The following is an 18,903-nucleotide window of genomic DNA, read 5'->3' on the forward strand; positions in this document are numbered from 1 at the left end:
TATGATCATTAATTTAGTACTTAAATTCATTTTTTTATTTTATGTGCATGACTGTTTGCATGTGTGAAGGTCTGTGTGCCGCAAACATGTCTGGCTGCAGTGGAGGCTAGAACAGGGCATCCATTGCCCTGAGATTGACATTACAGGTGGCTGTGAATTGATGTGGAATGTTGATGTGGGGAACCAAATTTCTGGTCCTTCACAAGTGCGCTGAGCCTCTGAGACATCTCTCCAGTTCCTAGTTTGGTGCTTTTAATTTAAAAAATTCAAGGTATCCTAAAAGGAAATATAAAGTTATCTATGACATAATTTCAGCATTATTATCATAAACTTACAAAATAGAATGTTTTCTTTTGAGCTAAGAATATGCATGCTTATATTCTAGGGGAAGCAAATCCTATCTAGGGAGTGCCAGTAGACAAGAGAAGACATGTAATGATTGAGTCCTGGTACCTTTCTACTCTTGGAGCAAATAATTTGAAAAGATATTTCAAAATGTATGAAGATGGCTAAGGAATAGAGGACCATCTAAAGTAGGGATCTAATGGAACGCAAGGATGTTTTGAGAAAGAAGTGATCATATACATAAAAAGATTCTCCCAGATTTGATGAGGACTTGTTTAAAGGAAGGACTGATTGATTTGACAGTGGAGATGTATCTGAAGTCTATATCACAGCAAAGTTCTTAGGATCATTGCCTAAAATTATGATCAGAATTGGCCCAAGAAAACAGGATGGAAGTAAAGTGAACACATCAAGTCATGCTGTTTCGAAAAATATATAAAGTTTCCTATTTCCAAGACTGTTCCAAATATTTCCATCATACAAAAGAATTGAATTTTCAGAAATACAGAATGAGGTAAACTAGACCCTTGATTCACTTAGTTGTAATTTCTGTCGACTGTCCTAAGTGATGTTACTAAGAGGGATAGAGGTTTGTTCATCATAAAAAAGGAAAACGATGGTCTCTACCCTTCGGAAATTCAGAAACAATAAAGAAATAGGAGAAATTTAAGTAATGAATTATAAATATCTAAAACAAATTTGATCTGGAAATATATAAAAATATAGTAACACTGAAAACACTCATGTAACTATGATGGTAAAATGTGCTGGATCATAGAGCTGGCAATAAAACGAAAGTCAATCATTGATGCTTCCCATTTACATCAGACACCTAATATTGTTACTGTAGCAATTACTAAGTTATTATGAAAATTGAAGTGATTTTATTCAATATTTTACTTTCTTGTTTAGTATTATCACTAAACTAAATTCGCCTAAATATGGATGGGCTTACTGTCTCGAAATTTGCAAGGGCGTCCTTGGGGGAACAACAGAACATTCACATTTGGATTGAAATTATCTAACTCTCTTTAAGAGGGGAAGTGACTAATAAAATTAACACAAGTTGAGGTTTTGAACTGAAAAAAGATGTATAGGAACCAGCCATGGTAGCACATGCCTATAATCCCAGCATTTGGGAGGCAGAGGCAGAATGATCATTGTGACTTCTTGAATAGCCTGATCTGCATAGCAAATTCTAGGACACCTGTGGCCTGAGGGGTGGACCATGCATCCAAAAAGTAATAAATTAAAAGTTAAAAATACAAATAGATAAAACTATACATAAAACTTGGTGTTTATAAAAAATGATAAGTAGGTTTATATAGCACTTGGAAACTCAGGCACATAGGGTTAAAAGAACTCTGTACCATTGCTGATTTCTACATATCAGTGAATGGTGATACCGGTCTCGCACTTAATCAAGCTTGGGAGTTCAGTCATCTTTGGTTCTTTTAGACTCCCTTCATCATTGAGTATATACTCTATTCTACATTACTTCGATACCTTAAGGTATATATAATTTACTCTCAATATGACAAATTATAATATAGATGAAATGCCAATGTTGAGAAAAAGCAAAAAAAAATGGTAAAGAGAAAAACAAAGAATGAAATCTACAAAAGTATGTATTTTTTTTCACGTTCCTTCATAAAGCCATGTTTGTGTTTTTACCCTTTCTCTGCTGGAGAACTAAGAAATTCTTTAGCATTATGAGCAATACTGACAGGCAATTTGGCTAAGGTTGCAAAGGACTGTAGACACAATTTTACTCATCATATTTTTTCAGATTATCTTGCCCATGTGCTGAGTAGGTAATAGGATACAATATAACTGAATGCTTTATATGTTTTATAATTAAATGTTTATAATTGTAGACATTTATATATAGATATAATCTAGGCAATGTAATATAAAATGATAGAAACTCTTTCAGTGTTGACATTCAGCATGTTTGATAGGTTTAAACTGTGATATAGTAAGTCTAAACATTAAATAGTCACCTGATTGCTAACCAAGCCTCCTTTCTTGTCTAGTTACCTTTCAATGTTGTAGATATTTTTAAATAAAGAACATATAGATTTGCCATATAATCCCGTGGTATGGTCCCTAAAAATGAGGATGTTTGTTTCAAAACTAAACATGGAAATTTATATTTTTTTCTCAAACAGTTTGAGAAAGAAAAACATACCCACATAGATATTAAATATTGCCTATAAGAAATAAGAAGTAACTATCATGAAGCTATTAGAAATTTTTTGCAGAAACTGAGTCTCAGAAATGTAAGAATAGGGTATAGTACATACCATATTGAGTATAGACTCAATAGCAAAGTTGTTGCTAAAACATTTTGTGACACAGTTACTGAATGAAATATGATATATACATATTGAAAAGGAAAATTCCATCAACATTGTAAAGACAAGTCAAGAAACATTCAAGCCTGAATAGTAAAGGGGAGATTCTGCTTTTGCTGAAGTACTACTTCATATTTTAAATGTAGTCAACAAATCTTGACCAGTAATCAAAAGACAGAGACATGCTGTGAAACCTACATCATATCAAATACAAACTGCCACTGTCAACTGAAGTCAGCCTTGTGTAGTCTGACCCAGATCGTTTTCATTTGTTCAGAAAGAAAAATGTGTCATTTTTATAGAGCAGGTGGAATTCTAGGTCAGAATAAGCATAATTTGAGAAAGAGAAAAAAAATAGTCTTACTGTAGCTCTCCTTGCCCTAGGCAGTAACCCTTAAAGTATCTCTAAGGGATATCAATGTTTCTTTTTTAGTGTTTCAAGGTCTCTTGTTTCAAATATGAACCACTGTAGTCAAGATTGAACAAAGTGGAGATACAACAGGCACCATGTCCTGTCACCCACTTTCCTCATTTTGCTATAACCTGTCACCTCAAAAGGGATTTTAAGCAAGGAAGGATTTATTTAAGTTCATAGTTTGAAGTATTGTTCACATGGGGGAAGGACATTGTAAAGAGAATGTCTCACTATTAGATAGACTAAGACGATACCAGTGTTCTTCTAGGTTCCTTTTTCTTTCATTCTAGGAAACCTGCCACAAGACAATGTAGCCCATATTTAAGGGAGATCTTCCTCCTTCATTAATCTTTTCTGGAAACACCTTATAGACATCATAATGATGTATCTCACTAATAATGAGGTGTTTCATAATCCAATTAATTTGATATCTGGAACTAACAATCACACTAAATGTGCTTATCTTTCTTATAGAAAGTATTTTTCGCCGGGCGGTGGTGGCGCACGCCTTTAATCCCAGCACTCGGGAGGCAGAGGCAGGCGGATCTCTGTGAGTTCGAGACCAGCCTGGTCTACAAGAGCTAGTACCAGGACAGGCTCCAAAACCACAGAGAAACCCTGTCTCGAAAACCAAAGAAAAAAAAAAAAAAAAGAAAGTATTTTTCTTAAGTTAAATAAAATAATCAATCCTGACAGAAATTAAAATGAAGATGCAAAAAATAATGTTATGTACAAATTTTATATCTGAGAACATAAAGAATTTAATGAAATCAGACTATGTAGTAACATAGATAATAATAGTTTGGAAAGATTTAAAATGTTATGTTATTACTAAATATAAAATCAATTTTTCTATTAGAGTCACTAAATAAATATTGTGCATTTTGTTTTCTTTAATATAAAATATATGTATTGAGCCAAAAACTGAATAATGTCATTCTATGTTCCAAAAAACAATTATGTTATAATATTAAGGAAGAGAGTAAAATGAAAAATGATTGGGCTGGAAAGACTAAAATGTGTAGAAGAATGCAGCAATATGTATCCTTCATCTTTTTGTAATTCCCTTTTCTGAGTATAGTTCCTATATTTCAAATGGGGATAGTAGCATCTGCATCGTACAGTTGGATAACCATGCAATGTATTTAAAGAGAAACTTTTAATTAGAAAATTTACATGTACAAGGCTCTCAAATCCTGACACAGAGACTTCTTATTAGTTATGAATGCACAACCTTAGTTTAGGCTCATTTCTTGCTAGCCTTTATAACTTACCTTCTGCTTTACCTTGCTTCTCTTCATCTACATTTTACTTCGGGGCTTATTACCTTTCTTTCTTTCTGTATGCCCTACTTACCTTCTTCTGTCTGTCTGACTGACATCTGCCTGACTTCTGACCCCAGGCATTTCCCTTTCCTTTCTTTCACTATCTTCTCCTTCTTCTCTTGAACCTAGATTTCTCCTCCTACTTCTTCTCTCCACCCATCTACCCTGCCTATCACTTGCTTGCATAGCTATTGGCTATTCAACACTTTATTAGACTTATCAGGTGCCTTAGGCAGGCAAGGTCAAACAAATGCAACACATCTTTACATCGTTATCAAAGGCAGCAGAAACAGATGTAACACACCTCCACATAGCTAAAGTAATATTCCACAGCATTAACAAATATAGCACATATTTGCCTAGTTAAAATAGTATTCCATAAAATTTACAGCTTGGGATTTAAAATGAAAAATCTATGAACTATCAAAATTGTTTTAATTTAGAAGTTTTACTTAAGACCAAATTAACATTTGACTTATTCCAGAGAAGAAAATCATTTCCCTACCAGGAAGACAGTCTTTTGCAGTCTCAATTCATTTGATTGTTTATGATTGAACAATTGTAAATGAACTGTGTGCCTTACAAAACACAGGATAATCTACTAGATGTTAAATCTAGCGTTCCTCTTATTTGAATAGAGATTTTACTATATTTAAATAGCTTACTTAAATAAAAAAAACTGTTGAAACTTCTCTTATTTCCAAAGTTATACTCTGATTCAGTAGGCAATTCCAAATACTTTCTTAGAATTTTGTTTTAATAAAGCCAACAAGCAGGTTTTTTAATTTATCAAAAGCATTTACTTATAGCAAGATCAACTTTGGAAACAAACTATACCTTTGAAGATACATGTTGCAAACTTTTTCATGTCATTGTCTATATTATTATAATTATTATAAAGATCTCATAAAGGACACAAAAAGAGACTATATTCTAGTTGATTAAATTTCTGAATAATATAATGTATTATTATATTATAATTTAATAAATGAATATAAATCATATTCATTTATTAATAATAGTAATGGTTACAAACTGCTACAGTGGTTGCAGGGATGTCTGAGTGGTTAAGAGTCCACGATGCTCCTCCAGTGGACCTGAGTTTGATCTACCAAAAGCATATTAAGCAACACAGAACCATCTGTCAATCCAATTCTGGGGCATTTGGCACACTTTTTTTGACCTCTATGGACACTGAAATCATATTTATATTCCACAGATACATACACACACACACACAGACACACACACAAGCACACACATACATGTAGCTAAAACTAAAACTAAAATCTAAAAATACTAGTAGAAATAATACTGATATTCTGGCCTTAAATTTATTTCTGTATGATCACATTATATATATATATATATACATATATATGTATGTATGTATGTATATATATATATGACAGCATATATCTACACACATGTATATTTTTAGGTATGATGTGATGTGTGCAGAGAGGTACTTTGGAAAGTTGAAGATGTGTGCATGTATACTTTGATCTGTGTAACTTGAAGCTGCTCATTACAATGGGAAAGGATATTCATTTTATCTCAAATATATTTGACTTTATATGCTGACATTAAATGCACAACATTCATCAGATCTTATGCCTGTATTAATAGACCAGGTGGTTCCCAACTGCATATTTTATTAGCTATGGCCTATGCTTCTGTACTTAATATAAGTTGTTCTGTAAGAAGATTAAACACATCTAGTTGGAGATAACCTAACTGGAACTTGGATTGGTTCAAATTTAAACATCTTTCTGCCACAATTATGATAAGAAAAAATCCCTCAGAAATGAAAATCTTAACACTATGCAGTAGTTACACTGTGGTGTTATATTTGAGACTTTGAAAGTCTGAAACAAAGTGTTCTTATATAAGAACTACACCTTGTGGAGTTTATCAGGCTATCCTGTGGTTTTATCTCCTTAAACATGTACCAGGCCCCATCTTTTCTCTTTTAATCTTTAATGCCTATAAATAAACAGCAAAGAAGTGCCAGTCTGATAAAACACTTCCTGAAGACTTGCTTTCCAATTAATTAGTTTAACTTCTAAATTATTTAGTTAGGCTTCTAAACATGAAACTCCCTGCCACCAATTGCAAGCTACAGAATCTGTGAATATTATTTGGACTGTGGGTTATTTGTTTTATACTAACTCAGAGTATGGTTTATTCAAAAATGAAGAAAAATATACCCATTTTATAAATTTTATTAGGTTTTTGTTTTGTGGTAAGCTTATTTTATTTTTAAAAATATCTCATGGTTGGCTCTCGTAGTTTTGCCAATTAAAAAACAAAACACAACCACTTTTCATTTTTGAAGGATAGTCATTTATTGATATCAAATAGAAGGGGTTTAACAAAATATAAATAATTGAGTTTTGGTTATAAGTTATACTGACTTAACTATATATTTTATGATTTAATGCCTTTAAAGAAAAAGATAAAGTGAAAAATATGATCAAGTGGAGAGAGTTTAATATATTTTTTTACATCTTATACAATAAGAGGGTAGGAGTAGAAGAAGAGGGGAGAAGGGAAGGGTAAAGGAGAACAAGAGAGAATGGGATGGCCTAGATGGAGGAAGAACAGAGATGCAAACAAAAAGAGAGATATCTTGATTAAGGGGTCCATTATAGGGTTAGCAGAAAACTAGTTCTAGAGAAATTCCTAGGAATCCAAAAGGATGACCTCACCTAGGACCCTGGGAAATAGAGGAGAGGGGGCCCAATTTTGACTTGACCTATAGTCAGATTAATGAAAATCTTAAATATCACCATAGAGTCTTCATCCAGCAACTGATGGAGGCAAAGGCACAGACCCACATCAGGCACTGGACTGAGCTCCCAAAGCCCAGTTGAAGAGTGGAAGGAATAAGAATATGAGCAAGGGGGTCAAGACCATGATGGGTTCACCCACTGAAACAGTTTACCTGTGCTAATGGGAGCTCACTAACTCCAGCCATACTGGGAAGAAACAAACATAGGACCAAACTAGTCCCTCTGAATGTGGTTGACAGTAGGACGGCTGGGGAATACCGAGGGGCCACAGGATTTATCCCTACTGCATAAACTGGTTTTTGGGGATCCTATTCTCTTGGAATGTATACCTTGCTCAGCCTAGATATAGTAGGGAGGGCCTTGGACCTTCCACAAGGCAATGTGCCTTACCCTCTCTGAGGATTAGTTGGGGTGGGGTAGAAGGGTATGTGGAGGGAATGGGAGGAGGGGAGGGAGTGAGAACTTGGATTGGTAATTTTTTATAAAAAAAAATCTAATACATAAAAAAGAAGGAAAAAAGTAATGCTGAGATTCACAAATTACTAGACAATAATGTATATTTTAATATGAGTAGGTTATTTTGGGGACACACTGTCTTCTATAAGTTAGTTGCATTTGAAACAATAATACTCTTCATTATTTTTGTACTTCTACATAAATTTATTAAAATAAAAATATGGGCATTTAAGTAAATTAATGAAATTTGTCTGTGGTTCAGAATTCTCATCATAGTTTCATAAGTAGTAGGGTGAACACGGACTTTATTGTGTGGTTTCCAAGTCACAGTATAAGTGAAGCTATCAGTTGGTTGTTTCCTTTTACTCTGAGTTTGAACTCCACAACTCCATTACTCTTTTATACACTTAAGAATGCCAGTCAGTTTTTAATGGGCACTGAAAACCAAGCCAAAAATCAAAACCCCTGCTATGGATAAGGAATTGTAGAATAATTGCCACTCTCCACCTGTTTGACCCCTTTGATCTTAATAGTCTTACGTGAGCTACGTAGAGATTCATCAAACACACAGGAAGAAATCTCTGAGTTAGCTTGGTTTGCAAAGCAATAGATCTGGGAGAAATATACAGGAATTAAATATGTGATTCAGCTAGTTCAATCCTGTTTTGAAGGGACCTCATAAAGAGTGAAGATTAGTAATGGATGGCAGTGCACAGCTGTAATCTTAGCACTCAGGAAGCTAAGGCAAGGGAATCATAAGTTCCGAACCAGTTCCTAGGCTCCATAGTGAGATCTTGTATTAAAAACAAAACCAATATTATTAAATCATAACTCTTGGTTAAACTAATGCCCCTGTTGCTCATGCACAAATCACTGGGGGTCATCACGATTGGCAGTGCTGAGACTGGTGTAAATAGAATTGTCTCTAATGTTCGATAGTTTTCTCAGGAGACAGCCCCTGCGTAATGTCCAGCCTCATATTTCCATGTGGATTTTAACGTAGAAATAGAAGTTCTTCATTTCCCAGGTTTTTTGTTTTCTGTCATTCTTGCCAGCTGGTGAGAGAAGAAAACAGTGAAGAGACACACATCAAGGAAAGTAACTGTTGGGTGAAAATATCAAAAGTAAATATTATGTAGAAAAACAGCAGATCCATCCCACTGAGTTTCAATGTTTCACTTGGACCAGCAGGGTTCAACAGTTCCTCACTACTGAAATAAGATGAGAAAAAAAGAGGACCGTTTTTGTTCTATACAAGCCATAAATGTCCCTAAAATACAGGCAACCAACAAAACATGATTCTTACATTTTTTAAATATATAATGTCAAATTAGAAGTCTTTTATAATGCGTGGGTATTCACCAATGTGTGAAGTAGTTAGTAGAAAAAATATGCTTTGGTTTGAAATTCCATAGTATTTCCTACAATATATATTTAACTGACATGTAAAAAATATATCACTAAACACACAAAAACACATTGCAATGATAGGTTTGTGTCTCTGCTACAATTTAATTTTCTCAGTTGCGACTTTTATATCTTTAAGAGATCCTATTTAAGAAAATAGAGTTGAATTATAGCTACATTTCAATATGGTTTTCGATGTCAGGAAGAAACTTTTAGGATGGATGACTTTTTAAGATTTTCTTCAGGTTCGTATCACAGTACAACAGTCATAGTCTTCAAAACATATGATTTCATTTGTGGAAGTAGTTACACAACTTTTCCTCACAAGTACTTTAGAATTTCAAGGACTAATTTATGATTATCCACTATCATTATTTCCTGTATATCTTTGAGCAAAAGTTTATTTTAAAAGTATAAGAAATTCTTTTAGGGAATGTAGAGATATAGAATAGGTTCTTGTGAAGGTAGAGATATGTAATATAAAATGGTTTATTGTAGAAGGCATGAACATGAAGGAAATCATTCTTTGTCATCTATAGGGGCTTCATAGTCAAATATTTGCTAGGCAATATCATGTTTCAGTCTGGGTTATTTGCTACGCCATATAAAATGAATGTACTGCCTAAAGTTCATAGATAATGCTTTAAATAAGAAATGTATTTTTCCAAGAAGGAAAAAATAATTTTAGAAAAGAGTAAGAAGCAATCAACTTTAAAGTTCTGTCTTTGCTAAAATACACTGGAAGGATCCTTGAAGACTGAAAAGCTTTCTAATTACTTCTTGACATCATTTATATATCTTAATGAAAGATTCATTTTACAGAAAATTTGTGAGCATGTGGCATTTAGACATACTTCAAATTATAATAAATATATCCTTGTCACCATCACCCCAGCTTACAACCTAGTGTTTTCTCCTACCAGTCAATTTTCAAAGCAATTTTGGTAATAAACAACTCATTAGTGATACCCTTGTATTCCAAAGATGTGGTGGATTGTATCTCTCTAGAATACACATTTTCACCTTAAAGAAGAGGTACTCAAACAGAGGTAATGTCGCTAGGTCTTTGGCAACATCCGGGCATATTGCTGTGGCTGAAGACTGGAGATGCTACTGCCATCTAGAGAGAGAGATCAGGCATGGTACTAAATATTGAAAATGAAGTAGCCTCTACAACAGATTTATAAACAGTCCAAAGGTCAATAGTGCCACTGTCAAGGTCGTCTGCTTGAAGTACAATTATACTCTTCAGCAGGTCATTAAAATAAACTTCTCATTTACTTATGAAAATTAATAAAAGGAATTTTAAATATTCCCACTCCATTGTCTTAGTGTGTGTTCCTCATTCCTTATTCAGTAATCCAATTTGTTTTCACCAAGTGGCATGCTACAGTTGTTATTCTCCGAAAATTAATTGTTTGTGCATGGTTTACTATTTAAAATCAAAGCAAAACAAACTTGCAGCTTACAATGTTAGGGGCATTATTACAGCCCTGGTGGCTTTTTATTTGCTTTTTTCCACAAAGACTAGATTCATGAGGTGTGGAACATGCCTCATGCAGTTGCTCTTCCCCTCTGTCTTTCTCTCTTCACACTTTTTTTTTTCTGGTTGGCAGAACTCCACTGATAGCAGCCGGAGTCATTGGCGGGCTCTTCATCCTGGTCATCATGGCTCTGACATTTGCAGTTTACGTCAGAAGAAAAAGCATCAAAAAGAAACGAGCTTTGAGGAGATTTCTGGAGACAGAGGTAGCAATTTCACTATTTGTCATTACCTAGGGAATTTTCTTTAAATTTTACAGACCTTATTCTGTTTTCTAAAACCATTGAAAAGATGGCTTAGTTTAGGATGAGGTTGTACGTTATATATTTGTACAAAGTTGGTGAAGACAGACTAAATTATAAAAGTAGTTAAGATAGTGGGGTCAGAGCTCAATGAGAACAGAATGTACGGGTCCAGTGAAATTATTCTGTTGAAATAATAAAAAAAAAGAACTATTTTGGGTTATGGAGACACCCATCAGCATCTCTGGGTAAAAGATAGTCCAGTAGCAGCATACCCAGCATGTGCCCAAGGAGAGAACATCTCAGTGATCGAACTAGACATATGTTAGAAATCAATAGAAATTCCCTGATTGACAGTACAAGCTATATACATTTTAATTAGGATCATTAAATTGCCAGCCAATTATTAACTACACCTGCAGTGAAAGTCTGAGCTTTCAAACTGAAATAACAGGAAACTTTTGACGCAGTTGAAGAGACACACTTAATCTTGTGTATTACATGTTGAGGTTACATAATTTATCCATTAATTATCACCATTTTGATTATGTCCCCCATCCCACAGCAAGTTCTTTTGCATGCAGCTGATAGTTTGCAGTGTACAGGAGACAAGAAAAGAACCAATACAGGAGATTTCACACAAGCAGGGCTTTAAGTGCCATCCTACCTCATTCTCTGGATACTCCCATCTGGATCCTGAACAATTCAGAGGAAGTCTGTGTGTCATTCAGACTGTATTTTCTACCTGGTTGTCAAAATGCCCATCTGGCTGTTCTTGCACTCTTAAGACGATCAGGAATAGAGATACTCTATTCTTCATAAATGGGACAGACTGGAAATGGGTTATGTCTTAATACTTTTTCCTTCAGAAGTTTCCAAACAGAAAACCTTTGCATGACACATGCCAAGGTTATTTAACAACATATATTCCATATACAAACTTCGGTATCATTGTCCAAAGTGCTGAAACCTCCTCACCAATTCCGCATGTGTTCTAATTTTAAATTGATTTCTTTCTTTTCTTTTTTTTTTTTTTTTCAAGATAGGGTTTCTCTGTAGTTTTGAAGTCTGTCCTGGAAATCACTCTTTAGACCAAGTTAGACTGGAACTCGCAGATCTGCTGCCTCTTCCTCCCAAACACTGGGATTAAAGGCACCACCGCCTGCCTTAAAATGATTTCTATATTAAATTGTTTATAGATTCTTTGAAGTTACTCATCATAGGGCTGGCGAGATAGATCTTTCCGTAAAGCACTTGCCTTGTAAGCATGAGGGCTTGAATTCGATCCATGGAACTCATAAGAACTAGCCATGGAGATGGTGGTATGTACTTATAATCCCAGGACGGGTACAGATGGATCCCTTGGTCTCACTGGTGAGACAGCTTCTTGTACTTGACATTCGAAATCTGTAAAGAGTATCCACCAAAAAGATGGAGAGTGACTGAAGTATGTTAGGTTGTTCTCTGGACTACCACCCACGTGAACATACACATTCTCTCTCTCTCTCCCTCTCCCTCCCCCACCCCTCTCTCTCTCTCTCTCTCTCTCACACACACACACACACACACACACACATTAAAAATGATACATAGCATCTAAAACAATATGCCAATCAGCTCCTGATAGGGGATGGAGGGGATGGATAGGGAATGGAGGGAATTCTTGGAGAGAGGATTTTTTAAATGTAAAATTCAATGATTCTTTCTGAGATACCCTTACTTGACTTCAAGAAAATTCTTAAAAAATGAATTTATATTTTTATAATTTAAATTGTGAAAATGAAAAAAAAAGTAGATTAGTTGTCAAACTATCGGGAAACAGACTAATTTTAATAACTTGTATGATGCTTTTCCTAACATCCTTGCTCGCTCTTTACTCGCTGAACTTAGGTTTGCTCCACTGGTTCAGTAGGCCATGATGTTCAAAGGAACATGGTGATAAGTCAGACAGCAGGGCCACAGCACAAGTAGCTTGTAAACAGACATTTTGAAGTACCATGAGGGGTTTAGACAATTTGAGTAGTAGAAGCCTTTAATTATATCTTAATGCAGAGAATAAAATAGGCTATTTGTTTGTTGTTTAAAATTTAGTTCCTTTTAAACTAAAAAGAACTGTATTTTTAAAACCTTGCTTGCTATTTCTCGTATTTGAACATGAATTTTAACATGAAGTGCTATCCAAAGATGTAGGCTTTGTGTTCCCCGAGCCTCCGAAGTACACACAGCAGACTTTTTTTTTTCCAGTTTGACTGCTGTCAGTTTTTTTTATTCCTCTTTTTTTATTACTTTATAAATAATACCAATCAAAATTCCCACTTCCTCCCTTCTTACCACTTCCTTCCCACTCCCCCACACCCCCCTTCAGTCCTAAAAGAGGGCAAAATACCCTGACCTGCAGGAAGTCCAAGCCCCCCCCCCATCCAGGCCTAGGAAGGTGAGCATCCAAAGAGAATAGGATCCCAAAAGCCAGTACAAGCAGTAGAGACAAATCCCAGTGCCATTATCCTTTGGCCCCTTAGTCCGTCCCAATTGTCAACCACATTCAGAGGGTCCAGTTTGATCTCATACTCATTCAGTCCCAGTCCAGTTGGAGTTGGTGAACTCCCATTAGCTCAGGCACACTCTCTCGGTGGGTGAACCAACCCCTCGTGGTCCTGACTTCCTTGTTAATATTCTCCCTCTTTCCGCTCTTCAACTGGACCTTGGGAGCTCAGTCCAGTGCTCCCATGTGGGTCTCTGTCTCCATTTGTTGCTGGATGAAGTTTCTATGGTGATATTCAAGATACTCATCAGTCTAACTATGGGACAAGACCAGTTCAGGCACCCTCTCCTCCACTGCCCAGGGTCCTATCTGGGGTCATCCCTGTGGATACCTGGGAACCCCTCCAGAGACAAGCCTTTTGCCAACTCCAAAATGGCTCCCTCAATTAAGATATCTCCTTCCCTGCTCCCATATCCATCCTTCCTCCATCTCAACCATCCCGTTCCCCCAAGCTTTCCCCACCCTCTCCTTCTCCCCTCTTTTTCCCCCTCTCCCCTTCCCTCTACCCCCATGCCCTCATGCTCCCAACTTTTGCCTGGCGATCTTGACTGCTTCCAATTTCCGTTAGGATCTATATATGTTTTTCTTTGGGTTCACCTTATTACTTAGCTTCTCTAGAATCATGAACTACAGGCTCAATGTTCTTTTTTTTTGTTGTTGTTTGTTTGTTTGTTTGTTTGTTTTTCGAGACAGGGTTTCTCTGTGGTTTTGGAGCCTGTCCTGGAACTAGCTCTTGTAGACCAGGCTGGTCTCAAACTCATAGAGATCCGCCTGCCTCTGCCTCCCAAGTGCTGGGATTAAAGGTGTGCGCCACCACCGCCCGGCCAGGCTCAATGTTCTTTGTTTATGGCTAGAATCCACTAAGCACAGCAGACTTCTTGATCCAAGAGTGGTGTATTCTAAAATCAACAGATGTTTGATACTATAGATAATGACTAAAGTTTATATGTATGATGCTTGCTCCTATACATACATAACTTTGATAGAGTTTGACTGATAAAATAATTTAATTACAGTTCCTATTGATCAAATAAATTAGTTACTTTAACAAAAATATTCTAAACTTATGAATTTTTTTTGAAAATTTCTAATTATTACTTTCCAAATATAGTTAGACAAAGGTAGCTGAGGTTTCAGAATGGGCAACTGTGGTTAGGGTGTGAGACCTTTAGACACTCTTGCCTAGTCCAATTCACATCTCCTTTCTCCATGCAGTCAAACGCTTCAGCTGAATGGCATCCTAACTACCACATCAATAAACTTCAGCCTAGTTGTACATTTAAGTAACATTCAACCCTCTTTCTGATCTGCGGTTTCCTACTCTCATCTCACCCTTCATATTTAACTCACATCTGATGTATTTTATACCTGTATCCTTCTCTCCTTCTGATGCTGACTCCCAACTCCTCACTTGGCAAATGGTCTCTTAATGTCACTCTATTGCCATGACCAAGTCTAATATAATATATAGCTCTTTTAAAAGCCAGAATTAGGAAACCTTCCTCCCCACTTGTTATTGAATACCTTGTGTCGCAAAACGTAACTTACAGTTTAGAACCAACTGTACTCATCTTGCTATGTAAAATGACTTCACAACTCATCATCATAAATACATACCACCTTATGGTCCACAGAAAATTCAGAATTTCAGGCCTACTCAGACAAGGATTGAGATGTGACAAGAATCTTATGTATTTGATGTGTTGATTGCCCAAAGAATCAGCATTGTGCTAACTAGTATCCCCTCTGATATGATCATGATAGCTTTGCAATTATTGTAAGTGCTAATACTGGACAATTTCTGGTTTTGTTGTACTTTTGTTTTCTTTTGTTTCATCTCTGTATTTTTAATCAGTGTGCCTCTGGTAGAATATATGCAAAACGTGAATTCACCCAAATTCAGGTGCATAGAGAGTATAGGACTGTGGCTGATACTGGAAAGTAGTGTTTGCCAGAGAAATATATCCTAGCGTAGCACTTTCATTAAACATGTTAGAAAAGAAGCAGAAGTGAGTGTGTATGAAAGGTCCATAATCCCACACCTTTGCTTTGCAGTTGGTAGAGCCCTTAACCCCCAGTGGCACCGCACCCAATCAAGCTCAACTGCGCATTTTGAAGGAAACAGAACTAAAGAGAATAAAAGTCCTTGGCTCAGGAGCTTTTGGAACTGTTTATAAGGTAAGCGAAAACACAGTACACGCCTCCAGTTATTTAAGTTCTGTTTCAAGCTTTTAAAAAGTAATAGCCAAGGTAATTGTTTTAGCCAACATAATTTCCTTTTATTTATTTATTTTATTTATTTATTTATTTATTTTGATTTTCGAGACAGGGTTTCTCCGTAGCTTTTGGTTCCTGTCCTGGAACTAGCTCTTGTAGACCAGGCTGGCCTCGAACTCACAGAGATCCGCCTGCCTCTGCCTCCCGAGTGCTGGGATTAAAGGCGTGCGCCGCCACCACCACCCGGCCTAATTTCCTTTTACTATTCAAAGGGAGGAATAATGTAATATTGAGACATTGCTGGACAGACGAGTTCTTTAATTTTTCTGAACAAGTCTGGAGAAGTGTGGTGTTCAGAGAAGGGGAGAACTGTAGGTACTCACCCAAGTGGAGCGCATTCAGGGCCCTTTGAGCCCCTTTCAATATTGCCTTCTCTTTTGCAAATTTCCACTTGTTTCCCAAACACTCAACCACAACTGCTTTCCTTTCCCCTAGTCATTGCTTCTGGGGCTTCCAGAACTTGCCGGGCAATTCCCACAATCCTTTGCTGTCCTTTCTGCTCTTTAATCCTAGTCTCTGCCGGGACCCTTACTAAGTGATCATTCAAAATCTGTATGAATGTGCTAATACATTTGTAGAATAAGATTATAACAACTTTTTGCCTGACTGATTACATATATGATTTAGTAAGTATGTTGGTAGTTTTAATGTCCTTTCCATTTTGTGAAAAATAAGGATATGAGTAGTTCAGATCCGATAAGACAAAAGGATAATATCATTCATTTTCGAAGACAAATTTTTCTGGAAAAAAAAAATTAAACTGGTGGTATCTATATATTTACTTATTTAGCTAAATTATAAGTACAATCATGAGGCCTGCCCAATATTATGTGGTGAAATTTATTTTAATGATAAATAGCGAGATAAAGAAACTCTCCTGCGCTAATTGTGAGGCCATTTTGTAGCAGCCATTGGTACAATTAACAAAATTTACTTTTGCAGCTTACTGTATATTGCTAAGTGATTCCTTATTTTTACAAACAAGTGATTAAGGTAGATAGGTTTAAGAATTTTATATTTCAAAATACTCAGTGTTTTCTCTATTTAGAAAAATATATGTATATCACATCAACTTAAATATATATATAAAACGTCTGAGTCATGGTAATAAATTGAACACAAAAGTTTGAGAGCACCGTAGATAATTTAATAAAACAGTGGCAAGGTAGTGAGTGACACAGTGTCTCAAAAAAACATAAAATAATGATTTATTTGCTAGAACAGTATTAATGATCATATTGTAGACACAAATTTTCATTTCCTAGATGTTTGAAAATATTGTCATCATTATAAACCTTCCAATATCCAACTGTGAAAGTTTCCCTATCATTTTAGTGTGCATATTTTGTTGAGCTAAATAATTAACTGAGTGTCCAATTTGCAGAGTTTCTAGTTTAGGCTGATTTGTCTTTCTGATCTTCAAATTCTATGCCTAAGTTACCTTTTATAAATACTGAAATTATGCTAGAAAAAGTTACAAATTGTGTAATTTTATACTTAAAATTGAATCTAAATTTGATTTTTTATTTAATAATTTCAATTTGTATGTATCTTAAAGAAAATGCATAAAATTATTTGGAATAATACATATGTAATTCTAAATACTATCTTTTTCTTATTGATTTTTATTGGGCTCTACATTTTTCTCTGTCCCTCTCCCCCCTAGATGTTGGAAGGAACTAATTGAATCATTATTATCTTACTGCCTAAGAATTGGTACCACCTCATTATAAGTATATGCAGTCCAATCATCTTTATAAAGATGCCTTGCCCCCACTAGCCCTATGATTTATCTGATAATTGCTTGACCTTTCATATCCATAGATATGAATGAGGGTTTTTAAGCTAAACTATAGGAAAATCAACAGAAAACTGTTGGAACCTCTTTCCCTTGGGTTTGCTGATAATCATTTCTACATGCCTTATTGACAAAATTGAAAATATGTAGACAATGCACTTTATTAGACATTTCATAACTTTATATGGATGGCATGTTCGAAAGAGGTATTGCCAGTCCTATGTTTTAGTGACTATATCATGCATTGTTAAAACATATAGTCTTAATCTATGAAAAGCCATTGACGAACACACAAACGTCAATGGCCTGAGTACTTATTTGGTCATTTTTTCTTCCTAACCGAAGGTATGATATATTTCAGGATCAATATGGGCACAAGTATGTTCCAATTCCATGGTGTTTCAGTATATAACGTAATGGCTGGACTTTCTTCAAGAGTGGTACAAATTAATTCACACTGAATTTATATTTTTATTTTAAAACTATACTTTAGGAATATTTTAATATTGATTCTACAGCTTTATAAAGTAACTCCCTATGTGGTTATTTTATTGAAAAATGATAAGCATTTTCTCTGCCCTAGATACCATCTCTGATAAAATATAGCCTGGGGTTTTGGGTTCTGAGGCTTTTCCCTCCCTTCTTCTGCTTGAATATTCTTTTACAAAATTATACTACAAGTAACTTGTGTTATTATTTTGCATTTGACACATACTTTTCCCCACTGACCCGCTTAAGCCAAACACAATCATAAATCTCATCCTGGATGCTTAAAGTGTTTTTCTTCACTGTTATTACTATTCAACGTCTCTTGGGTTTGTGTCTCCTCTATTACTCCAACATAGAATGACACAAACACATCTACTTAAGTTAGGTTTCTTCCTGTCATTGTCCCCAGATGACGCCGAGAACGAATGTAGAGCTGCAGCCTACAGTTCCCTCCCTTTCATCTCTAAGTCAAAACTGTCAGAAGTCATCCTGAGATCCTGTAATGGTCTCACAAAAATTCTGAGTTCTTTTTGGACTATATGCTTTTCACAATATCCATTCTTAATCCAAGCATTCTTATCTTTCCTCTCAAATTTCTTGTCCTCATTTAGATGTTTACATTTACTCAGAAACCTGTTATTGATCTTGTACCTTGAAAGTCTAAATTTTTAATGTTGTCCTAATCCCTAAATCCTGCAATTATGTTGATAAAAAGACGAATTGCCAGTGGTCAATAAAAGTATTTTATATTTACCCAGTGACAAAAATCATTAATTTAATAACATAGATAAATTACTGTGTATTCCATATACCCCAGAACTTGTCTTTGAGTCCTATTTTCAAAATAATAACCTTTGAAATTTAATTCCTATTCCATCTTAATTTAAGAAACATGATATTTTTCTCTTAGTT

The 18,903-nt window shown here is 35.4% G+C and overlaps 1 protein-coding gene across 1 annotated transcript in view; it reads left to right on the plus strand.

Moving 5' to 3' along the window:
* Erbb4 (erb-b2 receptor tyrosine kinase 4) overlaps nt 1-18,903 on the plus strand; it is a 1,078,513-nt gene that overhangs the window by 827,446 nt on the left and 232,164 nt on the right. The window contains exons 17-18 of the mRNA XM_057755450.1: nt 10,717-10,849; nt 15,483-15,605. Coding sequence (XP_057611433.1) covers nt 10,717-10,849; nt 15,483-15,605 — 256 coding nt within the window. The remainder of the gene's footprint in view (nt 1-10,716; nt 10,850-15,482; nt 15,606-18,903) is intronic.

The sequence above is a fragment of the Chionomys nivalis genome, chromosome 2 (assembly GCF_950005125.1).
Source record: "Chionomys nivalis chromosome 2, mChiNiv1.1, whole genome shotgun sequence".
Taxonomy (NCBI): Eukaryota; Metazoa; Chordata; class Mammalia; order Rodentia; family Cricetidae; genus Chionomys; species Chionomys nivalis.